A 16,408-nucleotide genomic window follows, 5' to 3' on the forward strand; every position below is an offset into this window, starting at 1 on the left:
CCACACTACAGATATCTACACCCGATATTTAGGAATTTTTCCATAACCAGTTCCTAAATAGCAACCACAGGTTACAATATGTACTGTTGTTGTGAAAATGCAATATTGCAATAATAAAAAAAATAATCGAAAGCGTGCAATCTAATAAATAATTTCGAAAGAGACTTTGTATATATATATGTAACCTTGGTTGGTTGGTTCGTAAACAACAGGCGCGGCTCGTGCATAGGAACTGCGGCGCTGCAGCACCCCCAGAAAAATTACAAAAAAATCGCATTTACAACTTATATTTAGATATATTTGATATTCATTAATAATGATCATGTCAAATATCTAATCATTCTTATTTAAATTATATTCACAAGTTGTAAATGTATATAAATGTGATTTTTTTGTATTTTTCTGGGGGTGCTGTAGCGCCGCAGTTCCTATGCACGAGCCGCGCCTGTTGTTTACGTACCAACCAACCAAGGTTACATATATATATACAAAGTCTCTTTCGAAATTATTTATTAGATTGCACGCTTTCGATTATTTTTTTTATTATTGCAATATTGCATTTTCACAACAACAGTACATGGCCGTGATTGGAATACGCACGACTAAGCCAAACGTCACATTTAAAATGCGCGCTATTTGAAATGAAATGTACGCACGCGATTCATTGAAACACGACTGCGACGTAACTTTTGAATACATGTTACTAACAAATAAAATGTCGTTGGGAATGGGAACGTACGAATGACAGATCACAGATGAGCGATAAAAGCTGTTGCGAGATGACAGTTGGCGCGAGTGTGTAAGTGAGGGGGTGTGCCTGAGTGTGTGTGGAGCAGAGTCAGAGTACAGTACAGCACGGAGCAGACGTCACAATCTGTGGCTTGTATTGTAGCTCTTTTGATAAGGTTTTCGCCAACGATCTGGTCAGCGATCGAAGCAGTGGCGTGTGTCGTTCCGAATGTTCTAGTCGTGTGTTTCGATCCGTACTTTGACCGGCTCCAGATCTACACATCACGTGACATAACCTCGTTTCGTATCTCCCTCTCTTTCGCACACATGAACGGTGTACGGGAATTGCTGAAACAGATAGCTCACGGTAAATTCGTTTTGTATTTATTTTTACAAATCGGTAACGTAGCTCGCTGTGTCTGCATGTTGATTTGATCGATTGATTTGAAGTGCGTGCCTCTTGTTAGTTAGATTGGATATAAGTTTAGGGCTGCCAGTTTATTGATATCCAAACCGGGACATTTTAATTGTATTCCCCCCCCCCCCTGCTGGTTTTTTTGTATAAAGCGTAAACTATACAAAATACATTTAAAATCCTTCCATTTAGAAACTAGTGTTTCCTTTCTTTTTTTCCAGTTTGTTTAGTTATTTTAATATTAAATGAAATTAATTACATATTGCCAAAGAAGATTGAAAATCGCTTTTGTTGTTTTTTTAACCATAGATGTGGATCTTTTTGTAGTTTCATAACTGCGGAGGGTCGGTATTTCTGAATAATGAAAGGTCAATAAGCAGCTATCGAAAACTGGGATATTTGGCTGTCTCAAAAGGTCACTTAGGGACACCGGGACGAGAGGCTTGAAACTGGGACGCCTGGCAGCCCTATATAAGTGGGAATTTTTCCTCTTAGAAAAGTAAAAAATGTTGTGACCACGATTCTTTCCACACCCCTGAACGTATCAAGCTGAAAATTTGTATTTGTATTCCTTATGTACTAACTTGGAGCTGATAAGGTTTTGGCCAGAATTCGTAAACTGGGAGTAGTATTTTTTTTTAAATGTAACGACAGGTTTTACGCGCGCTGATCTGATCTCGCGGTGGTGATGCAGAGGGCGTTTACGTCGTTCTTCTTCCAAGGGTCGGGTTATATGGAAACGTGGACTAACCTTGGGATACAGTTATATATAGTCGGGGAGGTTCCTGACTGCAAATCGTCTCATTGATAACAGCTTCCTCGTGGTCGGGAAGCTGGCTCTGCGGTCCTCTCACGGCTGAGGTTTCTCCGGAAACGGCGTGAGGAATACAGGGGACGTTGGGCTGGTACTCTTGGGAGGGAGTGATGCTGTACTCGACCTCACAGCGGTTCTTCAGCAATATGGTGGATCTCTGGGCCCCGTCTCCCCCTGGAGACGTGCACAGGAGAGATCTTTCTTCGTCGGTCGATGCGCGCGCGCCTATAAGGCTTTTTCCTGTGTGGCCACTCGAAATAAAGGGCGAGTGTTGCCCTATGGGACGATGGGGAGAACGTCGCGTTACAAAAACAATATTTCATTATTTTATTTTGACCTTTTAAATTATTTTTATCTTCTTGATATTTAATGTGTATCATAATGATAGTGATTTTAAGTAATATAAAAATTTCGAACAAAATCCAACAGCCGGAAGTGGAACTTTTGACTTGTGTAAGTTTCCCTACATTTGCGCTCAATTTGTATCGAAAATGCTCTCACAACCGGTATGTGTGAATGTGTATGTATGTTTAATTGTCGAATTTTGTTTTGTGGCCTTCTTATATTCCTCAAATATATAGATAAAGTCATGGGTTGGTCACATTCGAATATTTTCAATTCTGTTCTATTAGTAAACAATTGCTAAACCAGTGGGCTACATTGTTTTACAAATTTTCAGGTTGGTTTGATTCCGGTTCTCAAATAGAAGTTCTGAGACGATTGAAAAGTTCATTGGGTCGATTAGTTTCGGTTCGAACTGGTTTGCATTTATGTTTCATCATAAAAGGCGCCTTTTATGTTTCATCATTTCATTGCGTATAAAACGTATAATAAAATGGCTCAAATTATTACTTTCATAATATTTCAATCTACACTATATCACACTGAACTATTTTATTCCTTACCACAGCTCGTCTTGTTAAATATGCTGAAAATCAAAATTTGAGCACCACTATGATAACATACGCTATTAATAAACGTATTTTTCCAAAACTAGTTCCATCTTCTTCGTTATTGTTAAAATGTAATGCTCACAATCTAAATGCGAAGCCACAAGGCGGGTAGTATTGTTGTTTATTTTTTATTACATACTCAAAATACAGCATTCAAAGGTTTAAGAAGCTCCATTATTTGATTTTTAAATGCTTTTTATTATTACGAAATTATGTTCACAATACATCTTTTATATCTAGTTTAATAGCTACTGATCTACTGATCATTTTCTATTTTACAGTTTAATTTAATTTGGTTAGTAATCATAGTATTATATTATTCTAATGTTAATGTACAGCATAATAGGAAAAAGAGCTCAAAAACCTATTTACAATTCTTATAAATGTTCATAATACATCTAATACATAATATTAATTAAAGACTCTAAAGTTGATGATCTAAAGCAGATTGTGGTGTTTAGGTAATCTGTGTTTTATACCTGAAGGGTATAGACACTTTGTTGAAATCACCGAGACTCTTCACAAGTGTGTTAGTATGGTTATTAGTGATTCTGTCATAGAAGAAGCTCCATTAGTATTCCAATAACTACACCAAAACAATTTAATGGAAGGTAACTTATTTTTATAACCAATAATGGTAACTCTGGTGTTGATCAGAATTTGACGTATACTCAATAGAGCGATTTCAAGCCGGTTCAGACCAATTGATACTGATTAAAGGTTCAAAAAAACCAACATGTTTTATTATTATGACAGCATATTTTATTCTTATGTATATGTCAATACGATTTACACGATTTCAGGTCCTGCGTCCAGTAAGGCCAGACTAGACATATTCAAACGAGCTCTACACAATGAAAAGCCGAACATCGCACTGGACAAATGCCTCTTGGTCTCCAAAGTGACCCGATATGAATTCGAACAGTCAGTATATTCAAGTTCTAAACTCAAAAATAATTAATATATCTCGTGAAACGGCGTCGTCGAGATTTGCAGAATAATATTGTCATTAGATAACGCGGGGGAGTGAAAATATAATACGATTCATATTTCAATGCGTTCATTTTGACCTCCTTATCTAAAGAATGAACGCTGTAACCGTTTCTCTAAATATACCAATCGATCATTAATTCTATATTTGAAGTTGTTTGTATTGCATTTAATTGATCGTTGTTTTTTTTTTTTTTGCAGAAACCGCCATCAAGGTTCGAGCAATACGCAAATCGAAGAGTTGATACGGCGTCGAGGCTCCGACTATGAAGCCCTCATCCACTATCATAAGATGCAGAAGGAGTTCGAACGTCGGGTTCAAACTGTTTTAACAAATTTGGGCGCCGATGTTAAAGTCGTCAATAGGTCAATATTAAAAAGAAAATTACACCTCAATTGACGTTTAAATTTGTATTTACCTTTTCGAATTTGTTCACAGACTTACATACAGTCCGTCTATGATCGATTGGTGTGACGTCGTCATACCTTGCGGTGGAGACGGCACGTTTCTTTTAGCGGCATCGAAAGTTAGAGATTCCCGGTAATTTAAAATTTTCATTTTAGATATATTTTTAAATTAATTCGTCCCAAATACCACTCCCATTTGTGATTATTGACCTAATAAATATGTAAAAGACGATATAGTTTAGAATAGGTCGCGACCCAGCTGACCTACTTAACAGACTAACACAGCTGGACAGAGAAAGTAGGATTAAAAATTAACGTAGACAAGACCAAACTAATGTTCAATAGTTATTGCATGCCTGATAGCATCTCATTAGATGACAAACCAGTAGAAGTAGTAAAAAATTATTTATATTTAGGTCAAATAATTTATATGTCCGGTAGTAAAGGTGAAGAGATAAAGAGACGTATGAAATTAGGATGGAGTGCATTTGGACGAATGAATGTTGTTTTTAAATCAAAAATGCCCTTCTGTCTGAAGAAAAAGATCTTCGATAAATGCGTTTTGCCAGTGATGGCGTATGGATGTCAAGCTAGGACACTGAACGCCAAGATGCTACACAAAGTTCAATGCACTCAAAGAAGTATGGAACGCTGAATGTTCGACATAACGAGGAAAGACAGGAAGCGGAACATGTAGATAGAGTAAAGAGATTGAAATGGCAATGGGCGGGCCACGTGGCTAGAAAAATGGACGAAAGATGGACAAAAGAAGTGCTTGAATGATAACCGAGGGAATGCAAAAGGGTAAAAAGAAGACCGCAGGGAAGATGGGTAGACGAAATTAGGAAAATGTGTGGGGTGAGATGGATGAGTGTGGCGCAAAACAAAAATGAGTGGAAGCTTGTTGGAGAGGACTTCATCCAGCAGTGGATGGTGAATGGCTGTAGATGATGATAATGATGAGGTTTTGTCGAAACGTACTGATTCGAGCGGTAAATGATTGTAAATTGAGTTAAAAAAAAGGTTTGTATGGGATGATGCAAAAGCGAGATAAAGAATGGACAGCGCATCACTCCATCTCATTCGCTTTCGAGCGATGAGCGCTTTAGAACAGTTCTATTTTATTTTATGTCTAGAACATTTCGTATTTTAATTTAAAATCATTTGCCGCTCGAATTGGTACGTTCAGATAATAAATAAAAAATATTTGAGGTGGAAAACCAACCTTTATAAATGTGATCATGTGAAAAATTAGCTATTTTTGTAAAACTTGCACATTCTTTTAAACGCTCACATCTCTTAAACAAGAGCAATCCAACACAAATTATTGTCATATTCGAATTCAGTGGGTCAAACTTAGTAACGATTGATTAGTCTCCGCTCCAGTAAGTAAAAACGGTCTAAATTATAACTTATACTATTGAACAGGCGATTCTTGTATGATTTTTAATTTCATATTGAAAACTGGCTCAAAGATCTTAATGAAATGACTCTTTTCGAACCTAAAAAACATGATTGAAATAGGTTTGACCTCGAGAAGACTCACATTTAGATCGAAGCAAAGTTTAATTGGTCTGTTTTTGTTTTGTTCTGCAGGAAGCCTGTTATAGGCTTTAATAGTGATCCCAGCCGAAGTGAAGGTCGTCTTTGCTTGCCGAAATGGTGCTCTCATGAACTCAAAGAAGCTTTGGAAGCGATTAAAAATGTTTGTTTTAAAATGTGACCACTTAACATAGACAATTTTATGTGTATTACATTCCGTTTTTACATCATCAGGGTAAATTTAAATGGTTACATCGCAGTCGAATCAGAACGACGCTGTCTAGTGATGAACGTCTTCGTTCGGGTATCCCGAACATTCCCATAGATTTGCACAAACCGATTCTTCCGAGGTAATTACAAGTTTGTGTATTTATTTAAGTCTAATGACGTGTACATTTATACATATTGTAAAAATAAATCCCCACTGTATATCGTTATCTCCATGTGCAGGTACAATGTTTGCGAAACAAACAACAACTTCTCACAGAACACCGAGATTGCGAATAATTCGTACGGAATTGAACCGTTGCGCGAGAGTGAAAATCCCAACCGGAACGATCGCGAAGAACATATAGATAGAAATAATCAACCTTGCATATTTAAACGAGTGCTTCCGTATCTCGCACTCAACGAGGTACTTTTTCGTATTATACACTTTTGCTTTTATATTTCATTATTCATTTAAAATGTTAACCCTTTGCTGCCACACAACGATATATTCTTGTTTGTAGTTTAGTTTAACACGGCCGAAAGCTTTGTTGATGAAGTATGAAAGGATACAAACTTTTCTTATCACTGGATAGGAATCGTTTGTATTTGTTTTATTAGAATATAATACTTGAGCATCATTATTATTAAAAATATTACAAATAATAAAATTTGTATTATATATCACAGCCATAAAATGGTTTAATCCTGAATACACACAAATAATTAAATGATTTAAATAAGCTACCATCAATAATATATAAAAAAAAAAATGTCTTACCTCGTAGAAAAACTATAATCGTGGAATTGTGAATAAGAACACTGCTGAGATGAATTTAAGTTCGAAAACGTAATGAACTATGAAATATTTCCATCTATCAAAGTTTTTTACAGTTTTAGGTCTTCGTCCATTACTAAATCTCAAAACCACCGCTAAGTGCTGTACCTTTTTGTGTTGTTCTGTAAGAAAGTTTGGGTATACACATTTTTTTTGATCTTCCATAGAAATTATACTTAATGTTTTAAATAACATATTGAAAATATATCGGAAATTAAAAAGAAATAATAATAATTGTTAGTTTTGAGGAAAAATACATTAATTAAAGAAAACCGTAAAAAGCCGGTTGATCGAGCTTAAAAATCCGGTTTTCTGTTCTATGAATACTGGTCAAAAAGCCGGTTTTTCGGTTTCTACGTCGAATAGACGATCTGTGCGGAAATTTTGGACAGGAACTTTCAAAACGCCTCGGCAGCAAGGGGTTATGGGTTGATGACATTCAAAATTTCACATAATCTTCAACAATTACAGGTTTTCATAGGTGAAAATGTGTCAGCACGCGTGAGTCACCTACAGTTGACCATCGACGAAAGTTCAAAGCCGACTCGCACCAAGTGTTCCGGTCTCTGTGTGAGCACCGGAACAGGCTCCACGTCTTGGCACTTGAGGTGAATAGAATCTCGAATAAAATGGCACGCACGCAAATGTCGTGTTGAACTTTGTAATTTTTTACATGCAGTTATCGGCAATTTTTCAGCATTAACTGTCTGCTGACCCAGACAGTTACGGAGCTGGTGAATTTGTGGTCGGAGAGAACAGGACGAGCTCCTCCTGCAACGGAAGAAGCTCAACTGTTAACCGAAGACTACAACAAAGGCCTCATATTTCCTCCGGGTATGTATTGAAATGGACGTTCAATCGAAGTTTTATTTGGTGATGTAATCATTCGTTTTCTTTTAGATGATAATATGTTGGCGTATACGGTGCGCGAATTGATCTCGGGCGATGTTTGGCCATCTCAAAAGGATCTGAGACCGAGGGGATTCGCAAACAACATCCTCGTGAAGAGTCGGTGCGTCGATGCAGGCTTGGTAATCGACGGTGGATTATCTTTTCCGTTCAATGATGGCACGGAAGCGTTCCTCGAAATAAATCCGGAAGATTCGCTTAAAACTATCGCTCTCGATGAATGATTTTTTTTGTTTGTTTATGTTTTGTTTTTGTACTAAGATAATGTTGACTTTTATTTTGTGATGTTTTGTATATTTTTTTTTTGTTATAAAATTATTCATTAGAAATTCGACTATTAGGTTTATTAATTTGAGTATCGCAATGCTTTAATGTAATATATGATAATTCTTATCTATGTGTAAATATTGACAAAAATACTGCAATGAAATTTATTTATTAAATTGGTGTTGTATTTATTTTTGACGATTTAGAGTCGCGTTTTGAATGGCTTGCCATTCAGATTGTTATTATATTTACGTTAGCAAACTGTCATTTTGTCAGTAATGTAATTCAATGTAGATTTTAAAAAAAGTAAGACATTTTGATCAAATTTGAAAGGGTTCGTAATAAGAATATATTGGCAATTTGTATTTTTAAGAATATGTTAGTAATTTGTATTCTACTCAACGCTGAGATTTGCATGATTATATATCTGCCCCTATCAAATAGTAAACTTGTATTCATTTCACAAAGAAAAATATATAATGCCTGCTCTTCACATTGGCCGAGTCTCGACAAAAGTTTTTGTCATAGTGTTGTTCGATCTTTCTCTATTTGTAATGATTTGTCAATAACGACATACCCAGAGTTTTCACTTACGGTGATGATAGAGAATCAGACTTGGTAGTAGAATTGGAAATGTGAAATGGGAAAAATTGTTTAATACAAAGAAATAATAATTGAATATTCTTAACGTTGTGTTTTTTAGCATTGCTAATATCGTTAAATAAACTGATTCAGGATCTTAGCTTAGTGGTTAGCGTATAATGCTAACTGAGACGTCACGAGTTAGAGCCCTGATCCAGTGTTGCTGGCAAGACCTTAGATATGTGACTCCAGGTCGACCGTTTCGAATCAAAGTTTGCCAATCTATCCGATTTCATTGTTGAAACAGTTCCAACCAAATTGGCCACCTACACTAATATGTCAACATTATATATGTACATACATATGTGGTATGAATCCTGGCAGATAGTGCTGTCAGGGACCACGTTTGGGATGTGGCGGGCGAGGTAAAGACCAAACACGTGCGTTTTTCAGTTATGTTGTGTATTATAACAATACAGGCGATGTGCAGGACCGCTAGGAGTGCAGGTCTAACTGCTACTGGCGTTTAAATCTCTGCCCCTTTCACCCCTTCCCCACGATCAGTCATCATCCCCATAACACACTCTATCTCAGCCTCTCGTCCAATCTCAACCCTACATATGTATATATAGTACTGTTGCGTAGGGGTGGGTGGAGGATCCAAGTAAAAGGCCAAATTCGTTTCACAGCATTTATTGGTGATTAAGGAGATACACACACTGGCAGTGCTCCGTCCAGAATGTCTTGATATGGTCTAAGTACCTCCTTACCTAAGGACAGGTCGCTCAGGGCATCTTCGACGTCCAGTTACTTCCCCATTGTTTAGTCACGTACTCGGATGTGCAATCCCATGGTTTGGCGTTATCAGTTCTAAGAACTCGTCGTAAATGCGACCGAGTGCCGCTAAGTGCATTCGGGAATCTCTCATTGTTAGCCGACTTGCACTTAAGCCTGGGGATAATCCTCGAAACCAATTATAACGGCGGCTCCTTTTAGCATACGCTACAGTACATATTGTTTCGTAGGGGTGGGTGGAGGATCCGAATGAAATACCAAAGTCGCTTTACAGCATTTGGATAATTAAGGAGGTCCACGCGCAGCCAGCGCTCGTTCCAGAATAATCTGATATGGCCTAAGTGCCTCCTTTTAAAGGCCAGGTTCCTCACCACAGCTCCTCGATCCTTTTGTTTATCTATTGTTTCGGCACGCTTTCGCGCTCAGTTCTGAGAATTCTACCCTATGGATAATCCCTAATGCTTTTAACCGGCGGCTCTTTCCTACGCTACAATATGTACAAAGATGGCCATAGGTGTCGCCTTGGGGGCAATCCCCTGATGACACCTTGGTAAAAATAAATAAATCTTATAGGGAAATTTTGGTAAGTGGTAATAAATGAAAATTCCTTAGCTCACTCGTTCAGTTTTATTAGCAACGTGTCAGTCCATTGGCAATAATACATATTTAAAATTTACATAGATAATTGATCCCAATACTATTATATACATATGTACATATGTTATACAGAAAAAAGTTTTTTAAACAAAGAACTTGATTAAATAAAATATAAGTATAATATACCTATATGTATGTATATGTGCATGTATTTATTTGTTTAAAAGATTAAAATTAGACCCTGGTGACTTTATAGGTTGCCTAACATAAAAACAAAACACAATGTTAACCGTTTGCCCGCGGCCGTCTTCTATGGAAGCTTTGCGCGACAAGTCTGTAGCGTGGCTGTCTTCCATAGAATTTCTAAACTTTGCAAGGGATTTTGAGCCTTATATGAGCCTATTTCAACTGTTTTAAGGTTCAAAATTGGTTGAATATATTACTGAGAGTTGAATGCCATCTATTCAATTTGCTTAAAATGAATATATACCAGTCAAAATTATTTTTTTTCTGGAACCATACTGAAACCTTGTTTATGTGACGTCACGTCTGTTGGAACAATGGCGACGATACGTCTCAATTGTATGAAGAATGATTATTTGACAATTAAGCCAAAACTACGAGATATATTATGTATTTTATTGTTTAAAATAATACTTTATGTGTGTTAATTAACATATCTGGTTACTAGAGTGAATATTAAAATCTGTATTTAAGGTCGAAAACTGGATTGCCAAAATCGCGAAAAAGGTGCCGCGTACAGGGCTTGTTCGCTATATTTATTGCCGCGGGAAAATGGTTAAAAATAACAAGATAGAGAACAATTCAACATTAATTGCTATCACATTGAGAAGGAATGCGATCGACACATTCCGGAGCCCACAAACGGAGCTAGTTAACTAATAAATAAGAACAACAATAAAAAGGAAAATGAATACAACCTATTCTAATATCTATCTGTACGTCATATTTAAAGTACTAACTTTTATTGTGTTATATATAATATATACGCTTTGATACATAACATATATACTCTTTAAATAGTCTATCGATATTCTACTTCTTATATACAATAACGTTCTATTATTGTTTTGTCACGTTATTTCATTTGTACAAATCTGCTGATTTTTTCTAGTATTGGTTATTCTTCATACATGTTTGCTCGACGGCGTCTCGCTCTTTCAACTGCGGCGGCTCGTTCTGCTAATTTTTGTTCGTCGGTTAACTTTTGTCGATGACGTCGCTGTCTTTCAGTCGCAGAAATACGGTGTGCTAATTGTTGCTCTTCGGACATTTTTTCTCGACGACGTTTCGCTCTTTCAGCCGCAGAGGTACGTTCTGCTAATTGCTGTTCTTCAGATAATGGTTTTCGACGACTTCGCTGTTTTTCAGCTGCAGAAGTAGACTGGGCTGAGGGTTGTTCTTTGGTTAACTTTTGTCGGCGACGTCGTTGTCTTTCAGCTGCAGAGACACGTTGTGATAATTGTTGTTCTTCAGTCAATTTTGCTCGACGACGTCTCGCTCTCTCCGCTGCAAAGGTACGTTGTGCTAATTGCTGTTCTTCGGATAAATTTTGTCGACGGCGTCTCGCTCTTTCAGCTTCAGAGATGCGTTGTTTTGATTGCTGTTCTTCGGATAAATTTTGTTGATAACGTCGCTTTCTTTCAGCCGCGGAGGTACGTTGTGCCAATTGTTGTTCTTCTGATAGCTTTTGTCGATATCGTCGCTGTCTTTCGGCCGCAGAGTTGCGTTGTGCCAGTTGCTGTTCTTCGGATAAATTTTGTAGCCGACATCGCTTTCTTTCGGCTGCAGAGTTACGATGTGCTAATTTTTGTCTTTCTGATAATTGTTGCCGATAGCGTCGCTGTCTTTTAGCTGCAGAAGTACTTTGTTCTATTTGTTGCTGTTTAGGTCGCTCGGGCCACAGGATCAAACACCAGGTAGACCGCCTCGGTTCGAATACGGGGGCCACATAGGAAGATGAAGGTACGTTTTCTTGGTGTTGCCGCATACTTTCTGCAAAAGTATTGTGTTGTTAAAACAGTTGCTTTTCTATTAGCACCCCAAAGATCAACTTTTTCATCCACTTACATACCATCAGCGCATTCAAGTCAACCATAAAAACTACATATATATTTTATTGTATGTAATGTCAAAATATAATATGACAATAAGTGGTATTATAATTCAAAATTGGGAATAAAACTTTCCATTAATCTTTTTTCAGCAATTCAAAAACTGACAAACAGTATTCCTATTGCTCTGGAATGGCTGTTCAAAGATTTTATTCGAAAAACTTGATTATACGTACTTGATTTTTTTATTTCATAAAACTGGTATTAACACGATGGTGGCCGCCGACTCATATTTGTATCATGTTGGGTGCGCAACGCTTACTGGCCGCTGGTACATATATGATTTATGACTGTGCAAACTGTATCAGTCCGCTGATATATTTTTGTATCAAGTTTTCGTCAATCGTTTGTGGCCGATGATATAATTTTGTATCACGTTTTTGTCAAAAACGAAAACGTGATACAAATATATATCAGCGGACTGAAAAATATATTCGCGCGGTCGTGAATCATAATGTATCAGCGGCCAGTAAGCATTGTGCACCCAACATGATACAAATATGAGTCAGCGACCACATAGTGTTAACCAGTTATTTTTTTATTTCGATTCACAAAAAGAAAATATTTCCGTTTTTAGTCCTTTGATATTTATTAGTATCCTTTTTGAAGAAATTTACTTCATTATTCTTGATATATAACTAAACAAAAGCTTTTAATATTATAAAACAATATTCTTTATGATTTTTAAATGATACTAACATTAAAAAGCTTTCATTTGAAAAAAGATATTAATTTATGCCTCGAAAATAAATTTACATACTATGTTATAAAAACTGAAAATTGTAAGCCAACCCATTCATCTCTTCATCATAACTCTTATTCCATCACTGATTTTGAAAAGAATTTTTTTCTTCATTTTTGTTCAATAAATAAATGTAGTTTAGATAATTGAGAAAAAAAATTCCCGACAGCTAAACGCAATTTTCTATTCCTTCAATAATCATCAATTCTTTTTCAATACTACCTGTATATATATATTAATCAGCAAACATTAGTACATGTTTACATATGTATGTATATGTAATAGAAAGCAACAAAATGAAAATGAGCGAAATATTATATTGGAATTTATATAATTGAAGTAAATCAGGGCTATCGCTAAATTAAAACAACTTTAAATTACATATTGAAATAACATTAATACATATTAAACTAAAAAAAACATAGATAAAAAATGACTGTTATTGAAAGAGATATGGTTCACAAATAATTGAGTCGACATTGAAAACTGTTATCAAGTGACGTATAAAGTTCAAAACAAGCAAATTTACTATCGATAATGAGACAAGACTATCTATTTGGCTAAAAAATTTATTTGTACAATATTTTCCCTGGATGAGATCTTACATGGAGCACAATATGAATTTTTTTGATAATTAATTTTAAGGTTCGATTCAGACTGCATCGAACACATTTCATATGAAGTTTTTGGTAATGTATGAAGTGAAATTTTTTCAATCACCTTTTGTTTCTGCTCTGTTATTATACGGAGTAGCTTCTTTTCTACATATCTATAAAATAAAACAAATATACCGTTTTAAATATTTTTACGGAACAATGAAGTCACTTTACTGGCGAGTTTATGTTTTCAAATTAAATAGATGTTTTGCTTAGAAGTATTGAATACCTGTTCTTTTACGTCGTTAGCAACAAGGGACTCTTCTTCCCACACCAAGTCCTCCAGGAAAATGTTTTCCATCTTGATATCTAAACGATCACTTAGCTTCAGTTTTGATGTTCTGTCATTTTGAAGGCAAACGTTCCGAAAAGTGCTGAGCAATTCCAGAGTGTTGTCACAGGACATGCATATCGTGTTTGGCATTTTATCATCTTTCTCAACCTGTAAACGAGTATGGTTTAGATATGATTAGGGTTACATTGTTTTTGGGTATTGATGTAAGATAAACATATTAAGAATTGAAAATATGGGACAATTTTAAGAAATTGAGAATACAAGACACGTTCTATAACCACCCATATATATGTATATATATGTATGTATTTAAAATTATGAAAACAAACTAACGCATATTAAAATCAATTAATTTCGAGTGCATATCAAAATACAGAATATCAATATTTGAAATTGTGCAAATCCAGAATATTCTAATTAAGAATAAGTTGTCATAGGAAGAGGGGCTGAAATCACCCACTCTACCCACTGGCTGGTCGTCCTTTTATTACTATCTTAACGAACGCCGAATTTCCAACATTATGATACTCTAAATTGGAATATTCTGCATTTGTACATGTTTTCACCGCCTACCCATTTTTGTGTCGACTTGTCCGGTTACCTCAATTGGCAACCAAATGACAAAGGTTAACCGACCTGCAGTTGACAGCAGGTCCAAATGCGTTGTGCCAATGGATGAAGATTGTCATGGATGGAGACGGTCGCAGCAGGACGAAGGCAAAGTCTGCACTCCATCGCGAAAAGCAACGCAATGCGAAACCGCTGCAAGAAACCACCTTTGCAAGACGTCAAAATGACGTTTACGTCTTCTTCTTCTTCTACTCTATATTTGGCCTAAAACACGCAGTTAACAGTTTATAGAATCTAATGAAAAATTAACAAACAATATTGAATTCAGAGCTGTAAAATCGTTAAAAAATCATGGCTCGGATTCTTACCTTTCTCCACAATTTGACTTCTACTTCTGCGATTTAAAAAATATATTTTTTCACATTTTTCTTCTTTTACATGTAAGACCATTTCCAGGCATGTATATAAATACATAGTCTTATTTTCATCCTCGAATACGATGAACGTGTAAATTATTGACTTTCTTATTATTTAGATTTTTTATTTATGAAGACACAAATACACGAAACCAATAAAGGTCTGTTCATACCTATCCAGCACGACCCGTATCCTGCAGGTGTCATGCAAGTGCCGATAGTATTCTTTAGTACATTCTATATGGACGCGCATGAATGCGTAATTGCGCATGCGCGAATGGAGTATGAATACGTCCATATAATGTACCAAAGAATACTATCCGCACTTGCATAATACCTGCAGGATACGGGTCGTGCTGGATAGGTATGAACAGACCTTAAAATGAACGCATTTATCAAATATCGGTTCTCTCCTTAATTTAGTAACTACGTACATAATAATAACGTTATTCAACCACTAATAATAATCTCTTAACGTATTACATTTATTCATAATTATTATTTTCTAGATTTATTCGAACCATTTTTCTGTACACTCTATTAAAAGTACATACTTTTTCAGAGTATTTTACTAGCTTTTATTGTGTTATATTTTTTATACCGGAGAAATGTTATATTAATAGAAGGGGCTTTAGGCGTCATATTGTTGTCGAGTGACGATTGTCCACAGACAATCCTAAATAATTTTAGCATCAGTCGTATATGATGCTTGGTGCTCGATGTATATCCGATAAAAACTTCTCTATTTGTTTATATTACTCGCAAGATGGGCAAGCATCGGTAAAAATTGCACAATGCATTCAAAAACACACAATAAACAACATGGGATACATTTTTATAAGTAAAATGATCCGATTGTATTCCGTGCGTTGTAGCGTATTTATAGAGATGTACCGCGTAATATTTACAACACTTATTTATTCGTAAGGACCAGTGCCGGTTTAAGGGGGGGCTGGGTCGGGCGGTGCCCGACGGCGCCAAATAAGTTAGGGCGCTGCACGATGAGCCAAAGGCGCTCAAAATTTAAAATTAGAGTGCCAAAAGCCATACAAAATTTTAGATTAGAGCGCTAAAGGCGAAATATTTTTCTGAGTGTTTAGAAAAAATTGCCCGAGGGCGCCATTGGGTGTAAGGTCAGCACTGGTAAGGACCCTTCTACTACTATTACATTTCTGTTTTATACGCTTTAATATATTTATGGACATTCTTTAAATAATCTATCGATATTCTACCTTGGATATACGATCCATTATTTTTTTTCACTTATTTCATTTATACAATGCTGCTGATTTTTTTTTCTAGTATTGGTTATTAGATAACTTTCAGTTAAAGAGACACGTTGTGATAATTTTTGTTCTTAGGTCATTTTCGCTTGACTAAATCTCGCTCTTTCAGCTTCAGAGATGCGTTGTACTAATTGCTGTTCTTTGGATAAATTTTGTTGAAAACTACGCTTTCTTTCAGAAGCAGAGTTACGAGGTGCTAATTTTTGTCTACCAGATTATTGTTGCCGATAGCAACGCTGTCTTTTAGCTGCAGAAGTACTTT

General features: G+C 36.0%; 3 protein-coding genes across 12 annotated transcripts in view; 2 read left to right on the plus strand and 1 right to left on the minus strand.

The window, feature by feature from the left end:
* Positions 1-16,408, plus strand: part of LOC143915612 (uncharacterized) — an 854,026-nt gene that overhangs the window by 72,107 nt on the left and 765,511 nt on the right. The gene's annotated exons all lie outside the window — the stretch shown is intronic.
* Positions 570-10,947, plus strand: Nadk2 (NAD kinase 2, mitochondrial). Of its 9 annotated transcripts, none has more exons than XM_077437250.1 (13): positions 1,110-2,411; positions 2,638-2,783; positions 2,869-3,015; positions 3,373-3,631; positions 3,715-3,835; positions 4,103-4,267; positions 4,341-4,442; positions 5,906-6,014; positions 6,086-6,201; positions 6,302-6,485; positions 7,368-7,504; positions 7,594-7,730; positions 7,797-10,947. In XM_077437250.1, the coding sequence occupies exons 6-13, from the start codon at positions 4,194-4,196 to the stop codon at positions 8,027-8,029; spliced, it is 1,092 nt and encodes a 363-aa protein (XP_077293376.1). In that variant the 5' UTR covers positions 1,110-2,411; positions 2,638-2,783; positions 2,869-3,015; positions 3,373-3,631; positions 3,715-3,835; positions 4,103-4,193; the 3' UTR covers positions 8,030-10,947. The 9 variants fall into 9 exon arrangements, with proteins under 9 accessions (XP_077293375.1, XP_077293378.1, XP_077293373.1 ...); XM_077437251.1 differs by having other exon boundaries at positions 1,195-1,297; XM_077437253.1 differs by having other exon boundaries at positions 1,171-2,783; positions 2,869-3,019.
* Positions 10,056-14,705, minus strand: LOC143916240 (uncharacterized). Of its 2 annotated transcripts, none has more exons than XM_077437262.1 (4): positions 14,511-14,699; positions 13,809-14,021; positions 13,644-13,692; positions 10,056-12,062 (listed from the first exon to the last, which is right to left on the minus strand). In XM_077437262.1, the coding sequence occupies exons 1-4, from the start codon at positions 14,607-14,609 to the stop codon at positions 11,188-11,190; spliced, it is 1,236 nt and encodes a 411-aa protein (XP_077293388.1). In that variant the 5' UTR covers positions 14,610-14,699; the 3' UTR covers positions 10,056-11,187. The 2 variants fall into 2 exon arrangements, with proteins under 2 accessions (XP_077293388.1, XP_077293389.1); XM_077437263.1 differs by having other exon boundaries at positions 10,062-12,062; positions 14,448-14,705.

This window comes from Arctopsyche grandis, chromosome 8, assembly GCF_051622035.1.
Source record: "Arctopsyche grandis isolate Sample6627 chromosome 8, ASM5162203v2, whole genome shotgun sequence".
Lineage (NCBI taxonomy): Eukaryota > Metazoa > Arthropoda > Insecta > Trichoptera > Hydropsychidae > Arctopsyche > Arctopsyche grandis.

Coding starts and splice junctions, on each gene's coding strand:
- Nadk2 (XM_077437245.1), top strand. CDS start 1,057: ATGAACGGTGTACGGGAATTGCTGAAACAGATAGCTCACG. Junction 4,443..5,905: donor TCGAAAGTTAGAGATTCCCG/GTAATTTAAAAT, acceptor TTTGTTCTGCAG/GAAGCCTGTTATAGGCTTTA. Junction 6,486..7,367: donor CGTATCTCGCACTCAACGAG/GTACTTTTTCGT, acceptor CAACAATTACAG/GTTTTCATAGGTGAAAATGT.
- LOC143916240 (XM_077437262.1), bottom strand. CDS start 14,609: ATGGAGTGCAGACTTTGCCTTCGTCCTGCTGCGACCGTCTCCATCCAT. Junction 14,022..14,510: donor GGACCTGCTGTCAACTGCAG/GTCGGTTAACCT, acceptor ACTCGTTTACAG/GTTGAGAAAGATGATAAAAT. Junction 13,693..13,808: donor CTAACGACGTAAAAGAACAG/GTATTCAATACT, acceptor TTTATTTTATAG/ATATGTAGAAAAGAAGCTAC.